Source organism: Cyrtonyx montezumae, unplaced genomic scaffold (assembly GCF_038088225.1).
Source record: "Cyrtonyx montezumae isolate F1298 unplaced genomic scaffold, pur_monq_1.0 scaffold_4, whole genome shotgun sequence".
NCBI lineage: Eukaryota > Metazoa > Chordata > Aves > Galliformes > Odontophoridae > Cyrtonyx > Cyrtonyx montezumae.
In genome coordinates this window covers 10,975,235-10,999,555 of record NW_027072045.1, presented here as the reverse complement: position 1 = coordinate 10,999,555, position 24,321 = coordinate 10,975,235, and the positions used below count along the sequence as shown (strand labels likewise).

At 39.2% G+C, this 24,321-nt stretch overlaps 1 protein-coding gene across 4 annotated transcripts in view; it reads right to left on the bottom strand.

The window, feature by feature from the left end:
• STN1 (STN1 subunit of CST complex) overlaps window positions 1-24,321 on the bottom strand; it is a 37,634-nt gene that overhangs the window by 13,019 nt on the left and 294 nt on the right. The window contains exons 1-6 of one of the 4 annotated variants that reach the window (XM_065746200.1): window positions 15,163-15,187; window positions 11,591-11,730; window positions 7,165-7,260; window positions 2,964-3,035; window positions 1,298-1,459; window positions 83-194 (exon numbers count right to left, since the gene is read on the bottom strand). In XM_065746200.1, the coding sequence (XP_065602272.1) occupies window positions 83-194; window positions 1,298-1,459; window positions 2,964-3,035; window positions 7,165-7,260; window positions 11,591-11,723 (575 nt within the window). In that variant the 5' untranslated portion in view covers window positions 11,724-11,730; window positions 15,163-15,187. Of the gene's footprint in view, window positions 1-82; window positions 195-1,297; window positions 1,460-2,963; window positions 3,036-7,164; window positions 7,261-9,206; window positions 9,407-9,846; window positions 9,931-11,590; window positions 11,731-15,162; window positions 15,188-24,321 lie in introns of those variants that run through there. The other 3 variants (XM_065746201.1, XM_065746199.1, XM_065746202.1) reach the window with 3 other exon arrangements.

Genomic DNA, 24,321 nt, shown 5'->3' with positions numbered 1-24,321 from the left:
CCTCCACAGTTATTACAGTAACAAATAAGCAATGATAGAATCTCATGCTTTGCCTTTAAGTCAGTCTGGATAACACATTTACCTCTGTCCTGCCCCTGGGCTCTGGAAAGGCTTATCATAAACTTCTCGATAAAGGCAGGGAAGCTCCAACATTCTTGAAATCTGAACATCACACACAGGATCGTCCACTTTATCTGAAAGCAAAAAGAACAGATGTACTTGGCTTTTAAACAAGCATACCTGAGGCAGCACAACGAAGTTTCACATGCCAGTACTGAATTGACAGATTTTGTTTGTTGCTGTTGTTATACAAACAAAAACAAACCACAAAGGTCACTCCCACTTATACAGTTTAAAAGAAGAAAAATGATCTGTTATGGTGCAATGCAGACTGTGCTTTTGCCTGGTAACTGAGAACTGGGTATTTTACCTGAAACAGATGAAGTGAGCACACAGTGAGGGATTTTATCTGTGCTGGTGTTAAAGCAATACAGAGGCCACGTCAATTGCGTGAGCCTCCTTCCATGAAACAATGGTTTTATTACCAGTCCTTCAATGGTTTATATATTCCTTGTTAGGAAAGAAGGGCATAATACCCTTTCAGATTTTAGCAAGAGCTGAAAAAATGATTTTTTTCTTTAACTCAGTACTACACAAGGTCTTCAAAAGACAGGCTTCCCTAATTATACAACAGCACAGACACTAAGGAGAAAAGATGTTATACAACTGGAAGGTCCTAGGATATCCATAATTGATTGCCACTCAAGAAGCTGTGAGGTACAGGGTCAGCACACTCAGATCTCTGAGTGACTCAAAAGGGGGAATAATTTTCAGGCATTTTGTAGAGCCAGAAAGTTTGGGAAAACAGGCTTTAATGTAAAGATGTGACAATAAACCCCTTGGAATGGGTTATGTGGGCCACAAACAACAGTTTCTTCAAAGCAGTTAATATTCTTGTTTGAAGTGTGACACAGAGGGTCTTAATTTTCTTTAATATGAGTTTTGGCTGTTCTACTTCAATACAAAGAAACCTGAAGAGCACTCACAGATATCCAATCATAATATCTGGATGATAATATCATATGCATTATAATAACCTCATAAACTTTTGAGGAATACCTCTTCTACGGGTAGCCTAGTCCCACAAATTAAGCAGTGTGTTTTCTAACCTTGCATTGCTAAAACTAAAATAAAGGCATACAGATATAGAACTCATTTTTCTAAAGAGACATAAAAAAATAAAGTGGAAATCGTTCAGTAAACCATATAGAACTCGAGTCCTTCGGACAACACTCACAAAAGCATGAAGACTGAATTTCTCTTTGTTGCCTGAAGGTCCGGACATAACCTCTGACCCTGATGACATCTCCAATCTCCAGCTTGATTTTCTGGCTCAGTATTTCCTGGAATTTCTTCATCTGTTCATGCACTTTAAGACTGCTGGGAGTGCTTGGACAATCTGTAAGAAGAGATAGAAAAGCAAATGGCATGGAGGCCAAATGCTTAAACATCAGTGTAGTCATACTGCTAGAAAGGGGAAAGGTCCCAGGCTTCATTCATGCTGGGTAGCAAAACTTCTGGATGGCAAAGTTAGCTAATAATATTACATTATTTAAATAGTTCACCTGGGGAAGGTGTAAAAGGGAAGAGATGTCACAGTTAGACTGAAAAACTGAAACGTGAATGGAGATTGACAAAATTGATTTTGTCATACTAAAAGAGGATAAAGAAAAAAAAAGATGAAAGAAAAAGGTCAGCTGAACTTTTATATAAAAGAAGCATGAATCATCTGAGGTGAGGCCAAACCATTCATGTGATGCAATACACTGAGATGAATGCAACTTGACAGACCTTCACTTTTATGTAACACACCTTTGCAGGAGAGTAATTTCTTCATAATTTAAAACCTGAATAATGATCTAATAACCTCTGATCATCATTGCAAACTTTGAAGAAAATGCCCTATGCCTCTTGGGAGCTGTTGTCATTACCTGACACAAATTCATTTTCATGAATAAAATAATATTCTGTCAGCACTATTGTACACATAAAATAATAACGTACACAGCTGAAACAAGCATTCTGTGCCCTCACTCTGTCAACCACTATTTCATGCAATGTCTTCCTTGAATTTATGTTCTTCACAAAAAAAAACTGTGAGTCCCCATTTCTTTTTTGGAAAATGTTAAGTATAAGTTACTATGAATGAATTATCTGCATGAATAGATGTGCTTGTTCTACAGATATCAACAGTTTTTAACTTCTACATCAAGCATTCCCCTGCCTTTTCTATGCACATATAGTACTGGAAGAGTACACTAATAGCATTTATTTCAGTGGGTTTGATTAGTTGTGATCTACCATTGGGGTTTTCAGGAATATCCAAAGTAGAAATTATTTCACACTTTGATATACAAGAAGATAAAGGGAAAGTCAGACACTACTGAGTTCTTCTCTTACTGATTCAAAAACAGATTCACCTCAAATACACAATTTTTGCTCATTTAGAACAGTCCAAATCACAAAAGGCCAATAGCATGCTCCCCCTACATTTAGATCTACTTTTGAGTTCAACACTGATAGCATATGCATAAACAAGGAAAATATGAACCCTAACAAAAAAAAAAAAGAGGAACTCAGAAACCATTGTATCACAAGGGTGGGAAATGAAGATCAAGTTGGTGGTCAATTGACTGGCTTTGTAAACTGTACGAAGAGGATTCTCTGAAAAATTTCACAGCATGGAATTGAAATACATTATGCTAACAGGGAAAAGGCATGACAAGACATAATGCAGTGCTTTGATTGGCACCACCACTGGCAACAACACAAAAAGTAATACGAAGCTTTCAAGATGGCCCAGGCTGTAGAATATAGTTGTTCTGCAAGTGAGATCATTTACTAAATTATTTAAGATATAAACAAAAAGTACAGTCACAAAGAGGAATTACTTAATAAGTTACCTGCTAAAGATCTTTCTGCTACCATGGGATTTTTCCAACAGATGCAATTTATAACACCAGTACTATCATCCACTGAAAAAGAAAAAAACAAATAAATTGCAAACCACAAGAATTACAGGGAATAAGAAAGTAGGTAGTGATGTTCCAAGAAATGAAAATACGTAGCTATTCTTAGCAGTCATATCCTTGCATATCTCATTCTAATCAGTCTGTAAAGGAAAGTGGGGGCTCATCTCCTCCTTATGGCTTTGAAATAATCTCCAAACTTATTTGCAGAACAGTTCAGTGCTAGACAACACGTCTACGTGCATGGTACACAAAATAACAGCTATCTCCTCAAAAAAATAAAATAAAAAAATCAAATACTGACAAATGATGATGATTCACTACATACATTGTGTACTAGAGGTTTGTAATTATTTGAAGAGGCAGAAGATAATCCATGCTGAAAGTTGAAGCTAAACAAATTGCAATAGGGAATAAAGCACACTGCACAGAAGCATTAATATCAAGATAAGAAAACAGTCCATCAGGACTGGTGGGGAGTGAGGAGAGAGTAACTCAATAGATTTGAGTAACTCAACTGTCCTATCTCCAGCTACAGTTTTTTGCACTAATATTGCAAAGTCTGCTGGCCTTTCCCATTTAAGAGCTTAGAAAGGCAGCTGCCATATCCAGAAAGAACAGAGGAGATGCCTATGGTTCTGCCCTAGGCCAAGGATTCCTAATTTAAGGTACCACTAGTGGTATGCAAGCCATTTCCGTATTAAAAAGCTTAACACCTACCCTCTCCTGAGCATGTCAGCTATCTGGCTTTTCCTGTCTTACTAGTACCTAGGTAAAATAAGTTCTGTGATTCCTGCCCTAGGCACTGTATTGTTCAAGACACCAGAAAAGGAAAAAAAAAAAAAAAAGAGCAAAGAAAACTATGAAGCTATCAGAAGAATCAACTGTTCTACAGATCAAGAGACTTCATATGGGCAGCTTGCCCAGCAAACATCCTCTAAGTGCAAAGGTACCAGGTGCCTGTCAAACCACGGCAAGGATCACATTTCCAGTCCATCTAAAACTCCAGGCACATTGCACCCCAAGTGTCACTGCCTCCAACACTGACATTCCACTCTTCGTAAATAACAGTCCACAATTTTCTTCTGCTCCTCAAACCAGATCCACAAAAACAGACACTATCAAAACAAACAAATAAACAAACCTAAACTAAAAACAAAAAACCTCAAACCTAGAAAAGTATCAGCAGTGTTTACCAGGAAGGTACTGATTGGTACCTGCAGTTACTTCCTCTGGGAATCACAGCATCAAAGCAAAATGCCTTTGCATTGTCTCATATGTTTTGAAACAATCTCTCACTTTGAGGGTCCAATTTCAAGTCATTGTCTTGTCTTCCTGTTTCTCAGTAGGTATGCTGAACTACTCTGGAACAGACACATTCTTAATAGCAAACAGCATTTACAAGACGCAGGCTATCCCAAATTCCATCACTAAAAGTATGGTTGTTTCATTGCTATCCCCCTCCTGTGCTCCTGCATCTGCAGCTATTTCAGCAGCTTTAGTTCAGCACTAGTGTAATCAATCTAATTAAGAGGGCTTCCTCTCTTTGGTACAGATAAAATGCAACTATTTTAGGAGGAGAAAGAGCCACCATACACCATATCAAGCCACCAGTGACAATAAGAAACAGGTAAAATAACATTTCACAATTATTTTACTGCATATGTAGATGTTCCCTTAAAGACCAACTGCAACAGACATGCTTCCTATGGAGGGCAGATTATTCCTCATCAATGTAGCAGTTAAAAATGGAGCCCTAGAGAGACTGACCTATACTTGACCACAAAAGGAACTGGGGTTGCAGAGCTAGGCCTTGAAATAAAGATGACAAATAAAACCTTTGAGCAAAAATAACTCCTGAACCACAGGTGAATGAAAACTATTGCAATTGTATTCTAATTAGACATGATCTAATCAGATTTAAAATCTATCTTAAATGCACTCCGGGTATCTACAGGCTTTTGAAAACTTCCTGTGCCCTTCACTATCCTTCCTCACCTCCTTGCATTTCATTGTATTTACTTATTACCTCTTACATTATCTCACCCATCTTAACACTTAACTGTTTGAGAAGCAGACCACTCAAAGTTACCTGGTAGATTAATAACTGTGTTGATTTCTTCATTACAAAAAGTGTTTGCTTTATGTAGGGCCTATGTGAGTCTACTGAGATTCCAGTGAGATTTTTGTTTGTTTTTAAGGCAAGTGTTCAGCCTTCCAGTATGGTCCTGGAGAATAAGAAATGACACATCTGATTTTGTTTGGTTTTCTTAAAAAGGAAAGAAAAGGTCAGAAAGGTGCATTAGCTAAAAACATGAGCTTGTTGAAAGCTAGGCTTTAATCAGATATCCTTTTCTTAACTGATCGTAATAAGAGCAATTAGCAAACAAATCAAAACGTCATATTTTATGTGCTGTTTTGCACAGCATAAAGAATTATTAGTCAGGAAAGAGTTAATTCACTCTTTTCTAATAATTACATTGCCATCAGCTCTGTCTGTATGGATTTGCAGCATGGAGAGAACCTAAGACTGTTAAAATAAGAGGTATATATTCTGAAGTAGACAGTTAGGAAGTGAGTGGGGAAAACGGAGGCAGTGACACAAAGATATTTCAGTTCTCTATCACAGAAAAACTACAAAGGGGTAATTGCTTTGAAAATCACTTTTAAGCAGATGGAAAGTGAGCAAATACTGAGCAGTAGTCCAGTTGATGCAACACCTGCTCTGTGACTCACTAACCAGAGTCCGCTGAACTGAGAAATGCAAGAAGTTACAAGCAGGAAACTGTCTGAGAAGTTACAATTTTATGCTGCTGGAACCAGCCTGCCCAAAAGAGAAGGCAGGCTGAGTAGAGGCACCCTGGCAGGTAGCCTGAGAATTCAAACCAGGAACTGCTGGAACAAAGAGCAGAGTTAGATGTGAAAGGACAGCAGGAAGGCAGGCTGAGAGCTGTACTTAAAGGCTGGCTGATCTAACACTAAGTTCTTTTTGTTTCCAGTTTCTTTTTATTTCTATTCCTTCATTTTCAGTTCCAATCAAACATTTCCAACAGGCTTTACATTATGCTGAGGCTAGCACGGGAAAGGGAAAGAACTGCCCATTAAATTGCTTTTGCCTAGTTCATTGTGCTTCTGTTTTCCTCTGTCTTATGAAACTATCTCAATTTGTATACCAGTGCAATAACACAATAATTGCTGACGTTTGATTTGTTTCAACACTTCAGTACATCATCAGTTTCATAGTTTCTTAACTCAGGCACTTGTTCAGTCTGTTCTACTTCAAGTGTCAGAACAACTCAGCTTTAAAATACATCAACTTGTTATTCAGTGTAACAGCAGAGTAATAACACAAATTAGATGGGGAAAAAAAACACAGAAGATATCCTATTTAATAAACTTGCAGGGACATTTCTGTAGAGCAGTCTCAACTTTAAGTAGCTACACTCCATTCCTACTGTGAGATGACACTCCATCCTCCCCCACCTTCTGAAATTTACCACCAGTACTTCAGAGTCTGCTCATTCAGCAGACAACCACATTTGTTATTTTGTTATGACAATTTTTAATTTGTCATTAACCAAGTTAATGAAACAGTCCGAATGCAACAGAGAAAAGCAAGAGGGAGGAGTCAACTCTGAGCTGCTGGTGTGCACTGGGATGGTTGGGTTGGATTTGCTAAGACACTGTAGCAATTAAGTATAAACAAGCCCTTGACAGCCACTAAAACCTGTCCCCAACACAGGATAAAACATACAAAGCCAGAAAGGATTTCTAAAGTTCAAAAAAGGAAGAAGTAGCTTCTCACAGAAATCATTAAAACCATTTATACATGACTAGAGAAAAGGCACAGATGTGAAAGAAAAACAGCGGCGAGGAAATGGCCAAAATTGAAATCTTCCAGATGACCCCAAATCAGTTCTTCAGCTTCAGCCATTTATTTTCTCTATTTAATAGTGAAGAGAAACATGAGCTTGCTAAGTATTCTGAGATGGGCATATTCATCATATAACAACAACTACAAAAACAGTAGATTTATTTCAAGAACAAGGATCAAAAAAGGTAACTTTTAGATTCTAACAGTGACTAAGAATAGAGGGATGATAAATGCAAAAACAAAGATGGAAACTTTTCTTACCTCCATAACTGTGAAAGGCTTCCCTCTCTTTAGTTTGAACCACTGTCCCGACAACATCCACCTGTCTCACTGGATGTCCATTATAGAAGAAGATACCTAAACACAAAACATCCATGATGAGAATAACTACTTTTTCTTCAACATCCTGCCTTAGATAGGTTTGTCTGACAAATGTGACTTCCTCACACACTTAATGCACCCTAATTGATGGACGCTTGTGAAAAATCCCCTCAATCAGCACACGCTGGAAACACAAGAAGAAAGTATCAACTCTATATAGGATACAAAAATTGTGCTACTGTAGTCTCAGAACTTTGTCAGCCTTTTGCTTTCTTGTACAGGATGTGCTGAACTGTTTACTGTGGGCTTTAGGAGGTTTTTTGTTTGGCTCAGTTTTTCTGTTTGTTATTCATTTTTAACAACTTCAACAGTCTTCAGAATAAATAAGTGAATACAATGGAAGCACTTGGAGCTACTCACAGTGCAGCTGTTCCTGATTAAGGCAGAGCCTCCTAAAGGAAAACTAACACAATCCTGTCTTTTATTTCTAAAAGAACATGGGGTAGGGCATGGAGGAGTGTGGGGGTTAACAACCCTCTCACACTGCAGAGTACAGTGTGCAGCCATCATGAATGGTATCCTAAGCTTCAGTTTCTGAAATAACATGTTCTAGAAATGTCCCTTCAAAGCTATTTTTGTGCATCTATAAAGATGACTTGGATAAGAATAATACAAAACTAAGTTCAGGAAACAGTGAGAAATCAGTATTGTGGAAGTCCCCTGGGCTCTGAGATTGCCGCATACTGCAATTTCTTTCAAGAGCGTGACAAATGTTTTTAACAAACCCTGATGGAAACATACACTGAAGCTTCACAGTCCACGAGCAGGAGAATAACTGGGAAACAAGCTCTAGTTAAATCCCAGTCTAGTTTTCAGCCGATGTGTTTTCTTCAGTTTTGGAATACTGTTGTTTTACTGAAATATGATGCTATCTGGGATGTTCAACAACTGCCTTCTAAAAACTACATAACTCAAGGGGCTCAAAAAGGAACATTTGTCTCAAGGCACTGTGGCAAATCTTACAAAGGGAAAGAGAAACACTGCAGCAAGGGATTCACAAAAACATTCTGTATTAAAAAAAAAAATCAAATGTAAAATCCAAAAATAACTTGTCCTACATTGCCAGCAGCCCTAAGTGGGCCTGGCCATTAATTAGTTTTCCTCACATACGAAACAAAAACAGCAGTTTCAGAAAAAGTCAAAGGTCAGCCAGGCAGGTCCCAAACAGGAGTTTTGCTGACACAAGTCCACTGCAATATTTCAAGGATACATCTATTGCAGTCATCTTAAAACCATGCAGTCACTGGTTAGGTGCAGTATAAAGAATGTTTAGCAGGTTTATCCACTTCTCTCTCATTCCATTTATCAGGACACAAATAAACACTGTTAGAGAAATTCTCAATGAAGGTGCTCCCAGTGTATATAAACATTCATTAAACCTTACAAAACCATATATATGGGAAGGTGGGGGTCACTTTCAGGGCAAATCTATGGGGCAAAGACATCAATCTCTTCATGTGCAAACAAGCAACATGTTATTATATTCATGTCACACTTAGTAAGCTGAGTTTTGGCAAATGACAGTGACCAGCTAGAACTGGTTCTCTATATCCCCATAAGCTTACACAGAACTCTACCCCTCACTCTCTGAGAAACTACCTGAATTCATATGAAAGATGACATTTACATATCAATCAGAAGCTGCTGAACTTGATGACTTGAGGGAGCTTTTCTCTTCCCAGATTATCTGTTTATATAATCAGCAGTAATAAAAACATACGACATGTTTGAAGCCCTGTGTAGGTGCATTCAATCAAACTCCAGTAACCCAGCAAATAACATGCACATTAACATGCTGTTACCACAACAGGAAACCACAGCTGCACTTTAGGGGGACTATGGATACAGAAAAGGCAAGTTCTGGTCCTATCATTACCATCACCAAGCAACGAGGTGATTGCCATTGCTTTAATTCTTATTACCTTCTTTCATGTTATTTGTAGCTTCCCTTGCTTGTTGATGAGCTGTCACAATGCTGTACTGCATGATAGCTCTGCACACATTTCCATGATGTGATTATGTGTTACAACTGAGCTTGACACCCACTCTCACTTCAAGGCCTCTAAGTCAACACAACTGCTGTGTTTATCTGGGTGGTTTTCCAGCCTTCTTGTCACCATTTCTAGCAGGAGAGGAATTGGACATGTTTACTGTTTTCCTCTGTGTTCTTTTAAGGGATTAGTCATTGCTGCATCAAATCCTAATGCTTAAAAATGGAAAGAAAAAACTGATTAGGTCATTCAGTTCATTTCCTCAGAGCCACTGCAAAATTGTTCCATACAGTAAATTCCTGGCAATTCATACAGTCAGGATATAAACAATCCCAGTGAATGGGATCCCACCTTTTTCCTGGGGAGGCTGCTCCATAATTCAGGAAAAGCACCCTTAGAATATCTGCTAACATTTAGCATGTGTTTCTTTCTATTCCTCCTAGGTACAACTCTGTTTTGCACTCATTCATTCTTAATTACCCTTACTTAATGACTGATTCATGGCTAATCAGCTCCAGCTGGTCTTCAACAAACCCATTAAAGGCAGGGAACACTGGCAGCAAACACCTACCTTCCTCCTTCCCCAGAAGAGATGTTTCCATTGTGCCAATGAGTGAGATATGCTAAAAGATGTCCTCTTTGGTACACACACAGCACCAGGACACTAAACAAGAGTAAAGGATGCCTGATCTGAGTTTTCATTTTAGCCTTTCAAGTTTGGTTAGAAAATGACACAGGATTGCAAGCAAGCTTAGTTGTGCAGAATGCCAGATGCACAGGAAGTGAAGAAAGCTCACATGCACCAATTTTAAAGACTGATATCTTGACATGACAGATACCACTTCCTTAGGACCATCTTAAAAAAAAAATCAACACAACTGAAACAGTTTGAGGCAGAAGACAACTCACCCAAGTAAAAGAATGGGAAGGAAGTGAGAAGGAAAAAATTCAAGCCACGTAGAGATGAACAAAAGAGCATATAGGATTGTGCTTTCAAAGGCTACTACTTTTGTAGGATGTTTACTGATCCTCATAGGTTTAATTCTTCTGAGTGCATTTGTATGTGTGAACACATGAATTGTTTTGTGTTATGTTCAATAACAATTAAAATGTCTCTGATAAAAGGAATAGCCTTTATCAGATGCACTTGCTATCCCAGTACTACAGTAAGACTGCAGACTTTCTGAAAGCCTTGAGGTACTGCTCTCTAGTTCAAATACCAACAGACTGTAGCCCCATTCCTGAAAAGACTTCAAGAAAAAAAAGTTTGTGAAGTCCCAATGAACACAAGAGTAGTTGTAAAAAAGAAGAAAGCCACCAGTCCTTCATTTCTACACGAGTGGTACTGTTGTTATCCTTGCTGGTAAAGAAAAATAAATAATAACAAAACCAACAGGATGGGACTTATTCAAAGACCCAAACAGATGTACTTTTCCCCCCTGTGGAGGAAAAAATAAACACACACTCTGCTTAGGGTTTCCTGCTTTTCATCATCAATTCTTAGTTTCTTGGGCTTCCTCCTCAGTTTTTCTACACCTCAACAGATTTGGGTTTGAAATAATGGTCACTTCCACAGAAGGGATCACACTGCAGTCCATTTGGATTGTTTATAGTGAAAACAGAAACTGAAGGTCAGACCCTCAGTGCTCTAGACAGTGTACACATATGGGTGATATTGGCTGAAGATCAGCAGAACCAGACTGTAAAGAATACAACTGCCAGTGATGGTTAGGAAATAAATGCATGGTACAAGATTCAGCCCAGGTGCCAGAATTTACAATCAAGTTTTCCAAATATACAAGGAATGTTTTGTCTTTCATAACTAAAAATTAAGGAAACAAAATCTGTATCTATTTTTTACAGTATGTTAATATGCCATCAACTAATTGATATTATGTCATAATAAAAAGAAGAGGCATAAAGCCCTCCTCAAGCACTGTGGAAAGAGTGACAAGATATAACATATATGGCCAGTAGGGACCAGCATTTCTAGAACTGTCAGAATATAACAAGCACTACTGCACAGTGGAAGTACTCTATCTTAATGTAAGCCAGCTTGTGTATGTATATATGTATACGCACACACACACAAGAAGAAAAGCCTACAGAACTAACACATTTCATTTTTTCACCTGTATTTCTTTAAACAAGGTATACAGTCTGTTCTTGGAACTGTTAAAGGCACTACTGTCACTTAGTTTCAGGGTATGGAAAAATAACTGTCCATGAAGCATTCTGAAACCCCTGGATGAAAAGCACAACATAAATCAATTACAATTCTGCACATCTCATAATCAGCACACAGAAGTACATACCTGGTACTTGCTTAGATTCTCTCATTTCTTTTATATCTTTAATATAGAGTCTTGCAAATGCAGAAAATACGGGATCTAACCCCCAGAGCAGGGAAGGTATCTCTTCTTCATACTGCTTGGACTCAGACTGCATTCAAAACCTATGAATGCAAGAAAAACAAAAATGTAGTTATTGTCTACACAGAATGAAGAGAAGCTGCTCTACATTCCAAAGTAATAAAAAATTGGCATATGATCTTACAAACAGCAACACAGAGCTGATGAGGTGTCATAGGAACATACTAATACAATGTCACCTTTGCTTCTGCATATAAAAGACAAAAAATAGCACTTCTGACAATTTAATTAAGTATTAAGACTGAAACTCAACAGCCTTGTATCCACAACTTCAAATGAGACAGTTTTTTCATCTATGGATAGATAGAGTAGTCTCTATCCATACTACTTCATAAGTGAGATTGTGGGATATTAGTTATTTCTTCTGTACTCCCATTTCCTCCCATCATTCCCTTCCCCGTCCATAAGATATTCCCCTCACTGTTCACCCTGGACTTTACTGGGGATAGGAAGGCTTACATTCTATACCCCCTCAAAAAAATAAATCAAAGGCAACAAGCTCTTCTTTGTTTTGAGCACGCAGTTTCCAATAACTTTGTAACAGTTACTTTTCCTTTTTACCCCTTCAGTTTCCCCTGTCCAATATCTGCTATCTTTTGTCATTACCAGATTAATTCTCAACTTCATGCAGTTGGTTTCAGGTAGAAAAAAAAAAACAGCATCCAACCTTGACAGTTTGTCCAGAACATCCTGTAGAGATTTTGAGGCTGAATATACTTTTTATTACACCCATGTGGGTAGCTAAATCGTTCCTGTAAACCTTTACAAGTTACCATCAAAAGGACATCAGCCACTTACAGGTGTGGTGCAAACATGGTAAGCACACTGATTTTGAGTAGTGTGTAGTAGGGCTGAGAGCAGGAAGCCACAGTCTACAAAGAGAAAGCAAGCTCCATTCTATGGGCTGTCAGTGACCTCTGTGCTCTGCACAAGATGCTTATAGATACTGCTAAAGAGACAACGTGATTGAACATCATGACAGCACCCTGCATCACTGGGAAGCAACTTGGCTTGGATTCTGCCTCATTTCTGTTTTCACACTTAAACTTTAATTTGGGCCTGAAAAATCAGTGTAGCACAACATGCCAGAGCATTGCTGACATCTACTTTACACTGTGAAAAGAACTGCAGATGACAACTATAATTATTTTCTATTTGTTTTTAGTTTTATTAAAGACTAGTGACATTTTGACCTTTCCTAGACTGGTCACTTATCTTGTGAGATGGTGGGAGTACTTGAAGCCCTCAGTTCTACCAGGCACTTCAATTTTAAGTAATAAACTGAAGATTTTTGTTGACACCTGCATTTATGTGTGTCGTCCCCCCCCAAACAGGCAGGTTTTCCCAACCCAATCCTTTTACATATGCAAAGCCTATTCAAAAACTCTTCTCACTCTCCTTTTCTTGCTCGAATCTCCCCAGGAAACACACTTCTCCTCCTGCTGAATTGCAGTCACTCATCAGAAGAAATTTCTAAACTAAGCTGTTAACTGCATGATCTTATTAATGCAAGGCTGTTACCACTCCATATGGCAGCTCTCCAGTTTCTTTCTAAATAATCTATAGAAAACGTAAACCATAAACTTCTCCAAGCAAAAATACAGTTTGAACTTCTATTTCACTTAGCACATGCATTTTTATAACACACTGAGTCTTCCAAGTCTCTTCTTTCCTCATAGTCTCACATACCCCGATGCTTGCAACGTCCCTATACCCAGTACAGAAATAAAAAACCCAAAAGATTAGTCCAACAGATTTCATGGCTCATACAGAGATCACACACCAAACAATACACACGTATCAGAATTAATGTGTAATCAGTTGGAGTAAGGAGAAGCACTTCCAGTCAGTGTCCCACTCCCAAACAGGAAATACTACAGTAAAATTTTGTCTTTTATGCTGTTATAGTTGCTCAACTACTCAATTCTAGTGGCACTTCTCTCAGACATGTATCCCATGGATACAACCTCAGCTTTATAATTCTGTACTGAGCTCTTAAACCCAGCCCACGGTGTTAGCAGCAGTTCTTTTCTCCTGCAACAAAGACATATGTTAACCAACCCAATCCAGTGTACCTATTTTCCTGTTTATAAACTTGTTACACGTAGATTTATAGTGTCAATAAATATAATGCTCAGAAAGCTGATAAAAATGCTTTGAAACAATTTGTATTTTGCCAGAGAACAGTATCTTCCCATGAGTGGTTCTTGAATGGGCACAGGAAGCCTCTCCATCCCAGGGGTTAATTAATCAGTGACTCATCCTGGCAAAAGCAAGACTTGCCCTTACGTTGGGAGTGCTTGCAGCTCCGCTCTGGTACTGTTGGTGATATGCTGTCACCAATTAAGATAACAGTGACTTTGTGCAGTGAAGACCCAAGGGGTGAATGGCAGGCATTGTGGCTGCACGCAGCTCACAACAATTCCAAACGGACAGTAGATGTACAAATGTTTAAGGATTAAAATGACTTTTGCTAAAGCATTGTGACAAACAATTGATAGAAACAATACAAAGTCCTAGAAAAACATCATCTCATTCTATGTTTAATTTTCAGTGCCATGTAATGACTTCAAAAAGGCAAGAAAGGTACCAAGTCCATAAGCTTAACAGAATGAAATATCCCTTTTGCCACTATAAAACATCTCTGAAGAAGGGCAATAAAAGCACAGTAAAACAAAGGGAGTTGGATTTAATTTTACTATTTGAAACACTACTCTGGGAAAGAGTTCTGTTTTAAAGGCAAAAATATAAAGTTGATATGGCAATTACCCAAGCACAAATAAACAAAAGTAGTCCTTCTGAGAGTACTCAAGGCACCACTGTATCCAAATAAAGGCGTTTCTTTGACTTCCTTCTATCAATGTTACCTTTCCTGACTGTAGCAAGAACTCAAACATGACTGTTATCCTCAGACTTCTTGTGAACTCAGCAAGGTATTATCCCAAAAGGAGGAGAGAAACCAAGGAAAGCTGGCAGTCTTCCATCAGCTGCCACCACCCAAAACCAAGCCATTTTGTATGCTCCCTCCCAAGTGGCCCACCTCGGAGAGCAGCCAAGGCTTGTTAGAATAGCTCCCAATTAAACCACCCAAACAATTTGTTCAACAGAACCAGCACAGGCCAATCAATATCTCAGCTCCTAATCCTGTTTTCACCATGTACCTTTTTCAGAAACAGATAAAAGATTAGGAATTGGTCTTCTGCCAATCCTGGTGAAACAGAAACCACAAGAATAGTATCTGTTTTAATGCTTCTTGTAGAGTCTTTTCTACAGATGCGATTAAGAACTGAAACTCTTGAAGGAAATTTCCTTAGTTAGAGGTGAGCTGTTTGGAGCCATCAAGCCACAGAAGAAGCACTCTGCAAGTAGTTACCTACAACCAGGCTGCAACTATTACAGAGCACAAAGACTTCCTCAAGCAGGCTTTGAATCAGTAGCAGAGGATATTCACCTACCCACGCAGGCAGTTCAAGCATCCTACAGGCATCTGCTCTCCTCCAAAGCCAGCAGCCATGACACGAGCTCCAATCCTTTACACAGGAAGCATCACTTGAGCTGCTGCAGTTAATGACCCAGTACATTAAAGTGGCTTAAAGTCCCCCTTGGTTTACTGGAACAGAGCAGGCTACAAGCTGGCTGTGAGGGGACTGCTCCATGGGTCAGCCATTGCTGCCACAGAGAAAGCAAATGGTGGAAAGCAGGGCAGCTGGGCTTTGTAACCACCTCAGCCATCTGAATTGAACTCATCTGTGCTTGTCTCAACACTCCACAGGACAAAAGAGTATTATTCAATTCTTCATGAACAGTGGAGGCACATCCAGCACAGTGCAGTTAAAAATGGTTTTCATTATCCAAAGCCACATAGCATTTTAAATTAAAACCGAGCAAAGAAAAGCAACACTGTATTATATGACTAGATTCAAGTGAGCTTGAAAGTAAAACCTTTCATTATGGATAATATCAAATGAAGATTCTAAAACTGAAGCTCTCCAACAGACTTCTAAATAAATACATAATTAAAGAATATTTTCAATACCATTGAAAAGAACAAAAACAATGCACTGCCACCGAAATAAATCACTCAAAGAAAGCAGGGTGAGCACTTCCAGGCTTCCATAACAAACCACCTTTGCTGCTCACAGGCAGCTGTAATCTTACCACAAACACAGCAGTAGTGGTCACTACTGATAGACATAAAGCTCCACTTGCTATTTGTATTTTAAAGCTATGAGATAATCACGGTGAAGCACGCTCTTCACCTAATGCTCTAACCTGTCTGGAGTGAGGGCAAGAGGAAGTCTGTGAAGGCGATTAATTCTCCCTGAAAGCTCTTAATCTCCCATGGTGCTGCTACAATGAGCTGAGCTGCTGAAAAGACATTCCTTCCCTGGGAAAGACGGTTCTCAGCTGTTAAAGTAAAAATAAGCAAAACCAAAACCACTCCACATTTCTTTTAGCATAAATAGTAAATTTGATGGCAGAAAATAAAGCAGCATAGAAGCTTTGATAGAGAAGGATTCCCAAAAGCCTCCTGGCAAGGGGAGGTCTTTTTGACAGTCGCATATAATTCACTGATCCAACATACAGGGATACTCAAGTCAGTTAACAAGGGAAAGAAAATAAGACATAATTCACTCCATTTGAGGGCAACAGTTAACTTTCCTACGTCAAAACGTTTTCGAAATATTTGCAGCACCTAACAAAGCACCCCGTTATGACAGATCTGTTTGAAGATGTGAAAGTAATTTAAATCCTTCTTTACTATACAAATGAACGTTTAACTACATCGCAGCAATGTGAGGCTGTGCTTGAAACATGGTCTCCAAATAACACTGCTATTAGTACACATGAAGTCAAACCAGAAGAACACTGAAGTCTCAGATACAAGCAGGACCACTGTACGATCTGTGAGCATAGCTACCAGGTGACATTGCTCATTTGGAGCTCTTTTGGAAGACTGTCACTTTGCTGACAAGGAATAGTAAAATCAGCTGGATGTTGGCTTTTATTTCTAAACTGGATACAGTATTTTTGTTTGCTTTCATTATTTTGTATGCAATTCCACAAAATAATTCTTTTTCTCCTCCTAGTAATGACTAGTAACACTTCCTGCATTCTCTCTCTTCCTGTGGGAATGTTCAAGCTATTAACCCTTGTGAGAACCAAGTTTTTATTTTCCTCCCTTGTCCTCTCAGCTATCATCTAGGATACATACCAAAAGAGTGATTTTATACCTTAAAACTGCTGCAATTCCCAGCCCTACAGCCTCCAAATTTCTTTTACAACTTCTCTACTTGAAATCAATGATAGGATTTCCTACTCAGGACTGGGCTGCTCTGACCTACAAAACCAAAAGTTTTCCTAGGTGAAGAAATTTGATTTTGTCTTGTCCTTTGGATGCTCAAACTAGAAAGAGATACAGTTAGAAACACCAAAGGTGCATAACTGTGCAGAATAATTTGTTCTTAAGTTACCAATAATCTCTTGCACTGTGTTCAACAAACTCTGAAGGATGTGAAGAGTAGTTTCTTCCCCGCTAAGAAACCTTGGTTAACCATCCTTTACCTTCAGCTGCTGAATTCCATTAGGAGCTATTAAACATCCAGAGACTCTGCCCTCTACCAAATTTGGGGTTAGAAATTTCTGTAACTCCCAAAGGATGCTCTGCAATAACGAGCATGGTACAAATGCTCCCTCTGAGTGCTTTCTAAATACCATCACTGAGTTGATGCAGGACATCAGCTCTGCACAGAACACCAAGAGCTGCACAGCATCACCTGTTCTGCAGTAGGAACGTATTCCTAATAGTTTTCCTCCCTGTAGAGCAAAGAAAGCCAAACAACTTTGCTAGTAACTATTTTTGCCCAGTTTTAATAAATCCTTTGCCTGAACCCAGTAGAAAGGCAACAAATAGGAAACCAACACAACTTGAAAGAAAACACCTCATTGACTCCTGTGTCTGAAAATCCTCATATTCCCTATGTGAATCACTGTCACAGCTGCCCAATGATCAAGTTATTACTATTTCTGACCTATTGGCATGTGGAAAAAAACAACCAAAACATCCTCTTATAAACAGATCAAAGCATTTCCTTAATTGCATTTTGATAGATGCCACTCATGCTTCTGAAGCCAGTCACTCCTGTATGCAGCATCAAAACATTACATTACAGCTCAGATAGAAGCCATAGAAATTGTTCTTTCTGTTGCTAATGTTATGGGTCTCTGTTACAGGAAAGTCAGTTCATACTCATGTAATGGGATTGTTTGGTTTAATCCATAGGTATGGCGTGGTGTACCATAAAACACAGTTCTGTGGATGGGAGATTAAAGATCCATTCTACCATATTAAAAAAAAGAAAAAGATTCTGGGGCACTAGAGATAAAAAAAATGCATCACATCACAACTCCTTGTTTTCTCATAATCAGGTCCCAGTGTCCAAAATTTGTGTATGCTATTGTGAAACATCCAACAGCTGCTGTTTGCCTTAACAATCCAACCATTACAGTGGCAGTATACGCAGCTGTAGCATTGAGCAGTTGCTACAAAAAGCCAAATTATATTCTTCAACTTACAGTATTCTTTTTTGCTTCAAAAAAACTGGAATTACACAAGAGTTTGTAGCTAAAAGACCAGAAGCTTATACAAGCAGAAACTGTTTTAAACATGGATGCAACATAAAAATGACATCATTTTTCAGTAAAAAGCTATATTGTTTCCTTAGTAAAATCATTTCAAAGTCAAGTTTTGCATTAGTGAACAGCTGATAACACTGAAGCTCTAAGGCCTGAACATTAGGCTTCACACCAAAGCTGACCTCTAGATGAATCTCACAACTCAGAGTTATATACCATCAGTATTTGATCACTAGCAAAATAAGCATGATCATTAGCAAAATATGGACAAAACATCTCGTTAGCAAGAGATGGGGGCTTAGATAAAGCATTACAAGAACGTGTTAACCTCTTCCTGTTCAGAAGCACAGTGCCAAGGCCTACCAGTACACAAACTTCCTTGTTTTATTCCCTAGGTGCTTCTGCCTAATCGTCACAAAACTTGTTTATCCAACAATATGAAAACTGGACCCTCTTGCAGCAAAGTTGGAGACCTGACCTATAAGTGGACACACAGCATAGGACCTCCCAATGGCTGAGGAATGCCCTCCAAATCCATGCTGCAACCAGGGCTCCCCGGCCACTGCGGATCCAGATGATGGTGCAGTATGAGGGCAACTGGTGATGTGTTTCTTAATCACTATTGCTGTGCTCACGTGTAATGGTTAGGTGAATTGCCTTGTTCTGAATGATTCTTGCTGTATCATTGTGGTTACTTTCCCATTGATTTAAACTTAAGTAATCACACTTCTTTAACTCTGTGTCTGTGACCTTTGTGCCGACTCTGTCCACTAGAAAGACAATCCGACATTAAATATTTCTCCTTTTTGATGACAGATATGTTTCCAATATTACCACCCAGCAACGTCTCTCCAGGACACTGCTAAACAATCAGTGCCTTTCAGCCCTTTACTTGTGTCAGGCTGTCAGATTTTGCCAAGCACTCCCTCCTTTCAGCGAGGTGTATCTTTAACAGTATCTGAAGTAGGCATAATAATCATCCTGCTTGTGCGTACCACGTAGCCAGGGTTGGATTTACTGGCTGGCCATAATATTAATAAAAAATTACACTAACTCCTCTTACAGAACAAGTCGTTCTGTCCAAAGATTCCAGAGGTGATCAGGATCACGAGAGAACACAATGTCCGCACTGGAAAATGATTCCTGGGAAACAGAGGACAAAATTCAGGATTTGCAGAAAGAAAAGCAGCAATACGTGTGGATTTTTTCCTCAGACATTTTCGTGCCAGTATTGACCGAGATGCAAAGCTATCTTTATCCCTTAATAAATTTCTAATCCCAGCTGCTATGTGAACCAATGCAAATTCAAAAGCCACAAGCAAAAAGAATAAATCAGCTCGTGACTGCTGTGCAGGAGCAGAGGGGCTCCTTACCATCTGCAGGAAAGGCAAACACGGTGCAGCATTTGTAATGCGTGCTTTCATGTGACTTCTAACAGCCATCAGATGGATGAGGCTCTGCAAGTTTTCAATACTTTGTCTGGCATTCATGCACAGTTTTCATCAAATAGTTTCCCCTTCAAAAAAGAAAAAATCATTTCAAGTGAATAAAATGCTTAGAAAGAAGACATCAATATAGCTAAGACTGTAGTATTTCAACTGCTTATATATATATTTACATCAACACTTTGCATAGACTCATTTGTGTAGATCTCTGAGATTATCAGTCATCGACAAATGGAGTAAACAAATTCAGAGTAAGAACTATACTTTAAAGCATTTATCCACAGTGCAGAAAAATATTTTAATACTGACCAAAACCTCATGTTTTGGGAGCTGTCAGGTTAAATGGAAAGCAGAAACCATTTGACCTTCTTGAAAATTTTATCATGAAAGAGGATCTGAAATTCTAACTACAGAAGTCATTTCATCAATAGAGACTCAGCTACATATGTTTCAATTTGTTGACATTTTCCAATAAAACTAAGGCATAATTCTGCTAAGTGGAAAAGCACAATTTAACCCTCAAATTATCCATGTGAGTTTGACTGCCCTTCAGAGAGTTCATCTCGAAGGTGTGTTTGTAGCAGAGCAGCTGGCAGCAAGAAGACAAACTTTCTTTTGGCATTCTATCTTCAGCTGACATGTTAAAGAATGAATACATCTGACCTTCTATTTTTCCATGAAATATTCTTGTAATATTTTCTGAAAGATATAGAAGCCTTGACTAAGGGTCAAATAAGTGCTATTGGTTTTTCTACTGACATTTGATTTCAAATGAAGCCTACTCCATGAAACATCACTGGTTTACATGGAAACATCAAGGTAATTTGGGCAGCTTTATATTGGCTCTGTCATCATTCCTGGAGGTGTTGCCTGATACCTCAAGAACTGCACGCCGGGGGTTTGCTGGGAGTGCCACCCCCGCAGGTAGGAAGGATAAACTCATCACACACTTCCAGGGCACTGCACCTTCCACAGCTAAACACTGCCATCAATACTACAGATACTCTGATACTTCATTCTTCCTTCCTTACCTGGACATAAATATGGGTCATTAACTAATGATACAACTAATGACAGTTCCTCTGCCCTCGACCTTCACTAATTATAATATTAAGACACGGGACTCAGGTACAGTAGGAAAGGTAAATGACTGATGAAATGGGAGAAAAGGGAGAAAGATCAGGTATGGACGAGTCACCAGAACATTTCCATGAGCTAAATGCTGTCATACAGTTAAAACTACAGCAGCACAAGGCAAAGCATCAGAACTTCACTCCATGAAATCCCAAACCCCAAGGGAAAGGCAGCAGATCCAGCAGGAAGCAAGGCAGACTTTGGGAGTGACCTCAGAGACAGATGAGATCTCGGCAAAAAAATCAAGAATACAAAAAAGCAAAAAATCAAACATCAGGCATTAAATAGAAAGATCTAACAGTTAACGCCACAGAGCTTACAATCGAAATGAGCATCTTACATAAGAAACGTCATTAAGAGGAAAAAAGATACAGTCTACAGAAGAACACCTCCATCACAGTTGGAAAGTATCAAAAAAAGGGCACATACATCAAGTAAAGAAACCAGAAAAGACAGCACTGAGTGTCAAGGGTGACAGACAGACTGGGACATCCGAAACAAGAAGCACGTCTGGGATGAAGCCACAAACAAGTCACCTGTGACCTCTGAGCAGTTCAATGAACTCAGACATCAGAAAAAAGATCAAAGGATATCAGTGAAAGTGTGGGTGGACATAAACTCAAGGCAATACAAAAATACACCAATAAATATTTTGAAAGCACTGAGAACAGGATGTAGGACTGCAGTTAAAGGGCAACTTATGCTGTGAAGAACACATTTCTAATTAGATTTCTGAAGCAAGCAGGCATTTCAAATGGAAAGATATGGAACAGAAGTAGTTTACACAAAGTAGAGGTAGAACTTAAGCGAGGGGTAATGAACAGCAGCAAGTGGAAGCAATTAAGTCAAGAGGAAAGGCTGGTGACATTTAACAGCAGAAAGTAGGTAGAAGACTTCTAAATCTTAAGAAGGATTGCAGTACAGAGTCACAGCTATTTTTAAGCCAGTTGGTTTGATGCACTGCTAACACAGTTATTCAACAGCAGCCTACTCTGACATTTTAAGGAAGCACTGAATTTTCAAAATGCATTGTATTAAATTCCTGAAGGAGAAATTGTAATGTACTTATAATTCACTTTTACCTTTTTATCCCTACCATCTGGAAACATTTATGGTTGTTAAAAACTCCTGCAAACAAAATAGAATAAAAAATAAAAAAAGTTAAAAAAGCAGGCTTCATACAGCCTCCTCCATACCAGGAAGTCAATGCAAATTGGGAATGATTTGCTACCAGCACTTAACCTTCACCTGAGAGGATTTATTTTAGGATTGAGTGGCAAGCTGTAACTCTAGAACACAAGTATAAGAGGAAAATAGAAAACTGGGGCTCATTCCCATTTACAGTTATAGTGTTTAAATCTCAAATTACTTGGAAAGGAAAGTTAAAAGCAAAAATGTATTACCAGATTAATTGTTGATTTGTTGTGTGAGTGGGAATTACACTGTATATTTTCAACATTAAAAGCTGTGTGGTACAGAGCCCATCTTTAGGAAAGTCTCAAACATCACATGTAGCATTTGATTGTTGTTAGGATGATCCTTCTGCCCTTGTTCTGCCCCAAGTAAACCCGTTTTATCACACATGTGATACATTATAGATACTGTATGTGAACTGCTTGCAGTAAAAAAAAATCATGTTACCAACAGAGCTGAGGAAGAACATGGCCCTAGCACCACAGCCTGAACTCTGAAGAGAGCAAACCCAATTAAGTTTGTTCTCATATAGCTCAAGATCTTTTCTTAGTATGGCATCCATGTCTCATTACTGTTACAAACTCCAACATCACGCTCACGCACCTCCTTTAGCTTCAGGAGTAGTGTCACAGAGCTACAGAAAGGCTGATCCTGCCTCGATATGAGGATTTCATATTGTGGCTTTTAGATTCCCTTTGTCCCCTGTTCTCACCAATCACATCAAGTAACTAGATGCAAACTCACTCCAAAGCACTTTTTATCCAAGAGCAATTTAAAATAAAGAATATACATATTATTAAACTTATTATTTTAACATCCAAATCAAAGCTATCATCCCACATGAACGAGTACCGTAAAAATAGTTATCAGAGAGAGGAAAAGGAAATTGCACTTTAAAAACAGAGACTCCACAAGTTAAATTGGCTCTGGTAACACTGAAAAAAACCTTATCAGTTACTTCCTCGTTCCTTATTGTAGTCAAACTATTTGCATGAAACTTCTAAATGAAGTTCATACGGGCAGCGAGCCAGCCCAGTGATCAAGGTGAAAGAAAAACAGCTCATCTAGATGGCAGCTGATTCTTAGCATTAGTTTTACACAGGTGGACAGATTGGTCTTGAACTTCCTCACCAATGGTTTCACACCACATGTCCCAGCTGCTGATACCAAGGAACCACAAAGCCCAGTACCATGTTTTAACGAGAGCTACACCAGCTCAGGACCGCTATCAGGTCCGCACAGGGATGTGACAAAAAGCTGTCACTCCATGGCCACCTTGCTCTGTGGGGTGGGGAGGCCTAGTGCAGCACCTTCCTGTGCACCACATATATGATCAGCAGCACCGTTTGTTCACAATGCCAGTTCTTTCAGTGACACTGCCTACGCTGCCTCAATGCCCATAACTGGTGCATCTCAGTGCTCTATCATTATTACACGCAGACTACCTTCCTTAGATAACAAACTATTATCATGCTAATAAAATGGTCTGAGAAATGAGATGTACCGGGGGCCTGACCTTTAGCTTTTAATGCACTGTTTAAATTAATGGTAACCAGAGGCACTCAGGTTCAGATGAGGTTAAGGTGTTACACAGTTCTCACACACTGTATGTATCACTGGACCTCTTTGTCTCAAATCATTGCCTTGACTGCAAAAATCAACTTGCTGTATCTTGTCATATCTTAAACTTTGCCTCCAAGATGTCTGCAAGCTGCTCCTTACCCAACAATGAGAACACCTCCTGCATTCCTGCGAAGACATACCACATGCCTTGTAGCACACCAACAACGTGACTATTAAAATGCAATCACGTTTCAGGCCAGCGAAGGAAGCACTTGTCAGATAAGGTAAATCAAGCCTGTCCCACTGCTAAATCTTACAGGATAGCAAACGTGCAGCACAGTAACATTATGCCCTATAATGACCGAACATTGTGGCAAACGAGTAGCACATGGAGAATCAGCAGAAGCAAATCTGCCAACACTGCCTTTCTCCATTTTGACTTACACCAAGCTCAGGCGCCTGGCAGCCCTGCAGAGAGCTCTGAGCGGGCAAGAAGGGCCCCACCTTGACCCTGACCCTACCCACACCTGGGCAGCCTGAGGGAAGCAGGAGAGCTCCCTGAGAGCGAGGCCGCCCTACAAGCAGCCGTCCCTCAGCACTCACCCACGGGGCCCAGCGGCATTCCCCACAGGATGCAGCTGG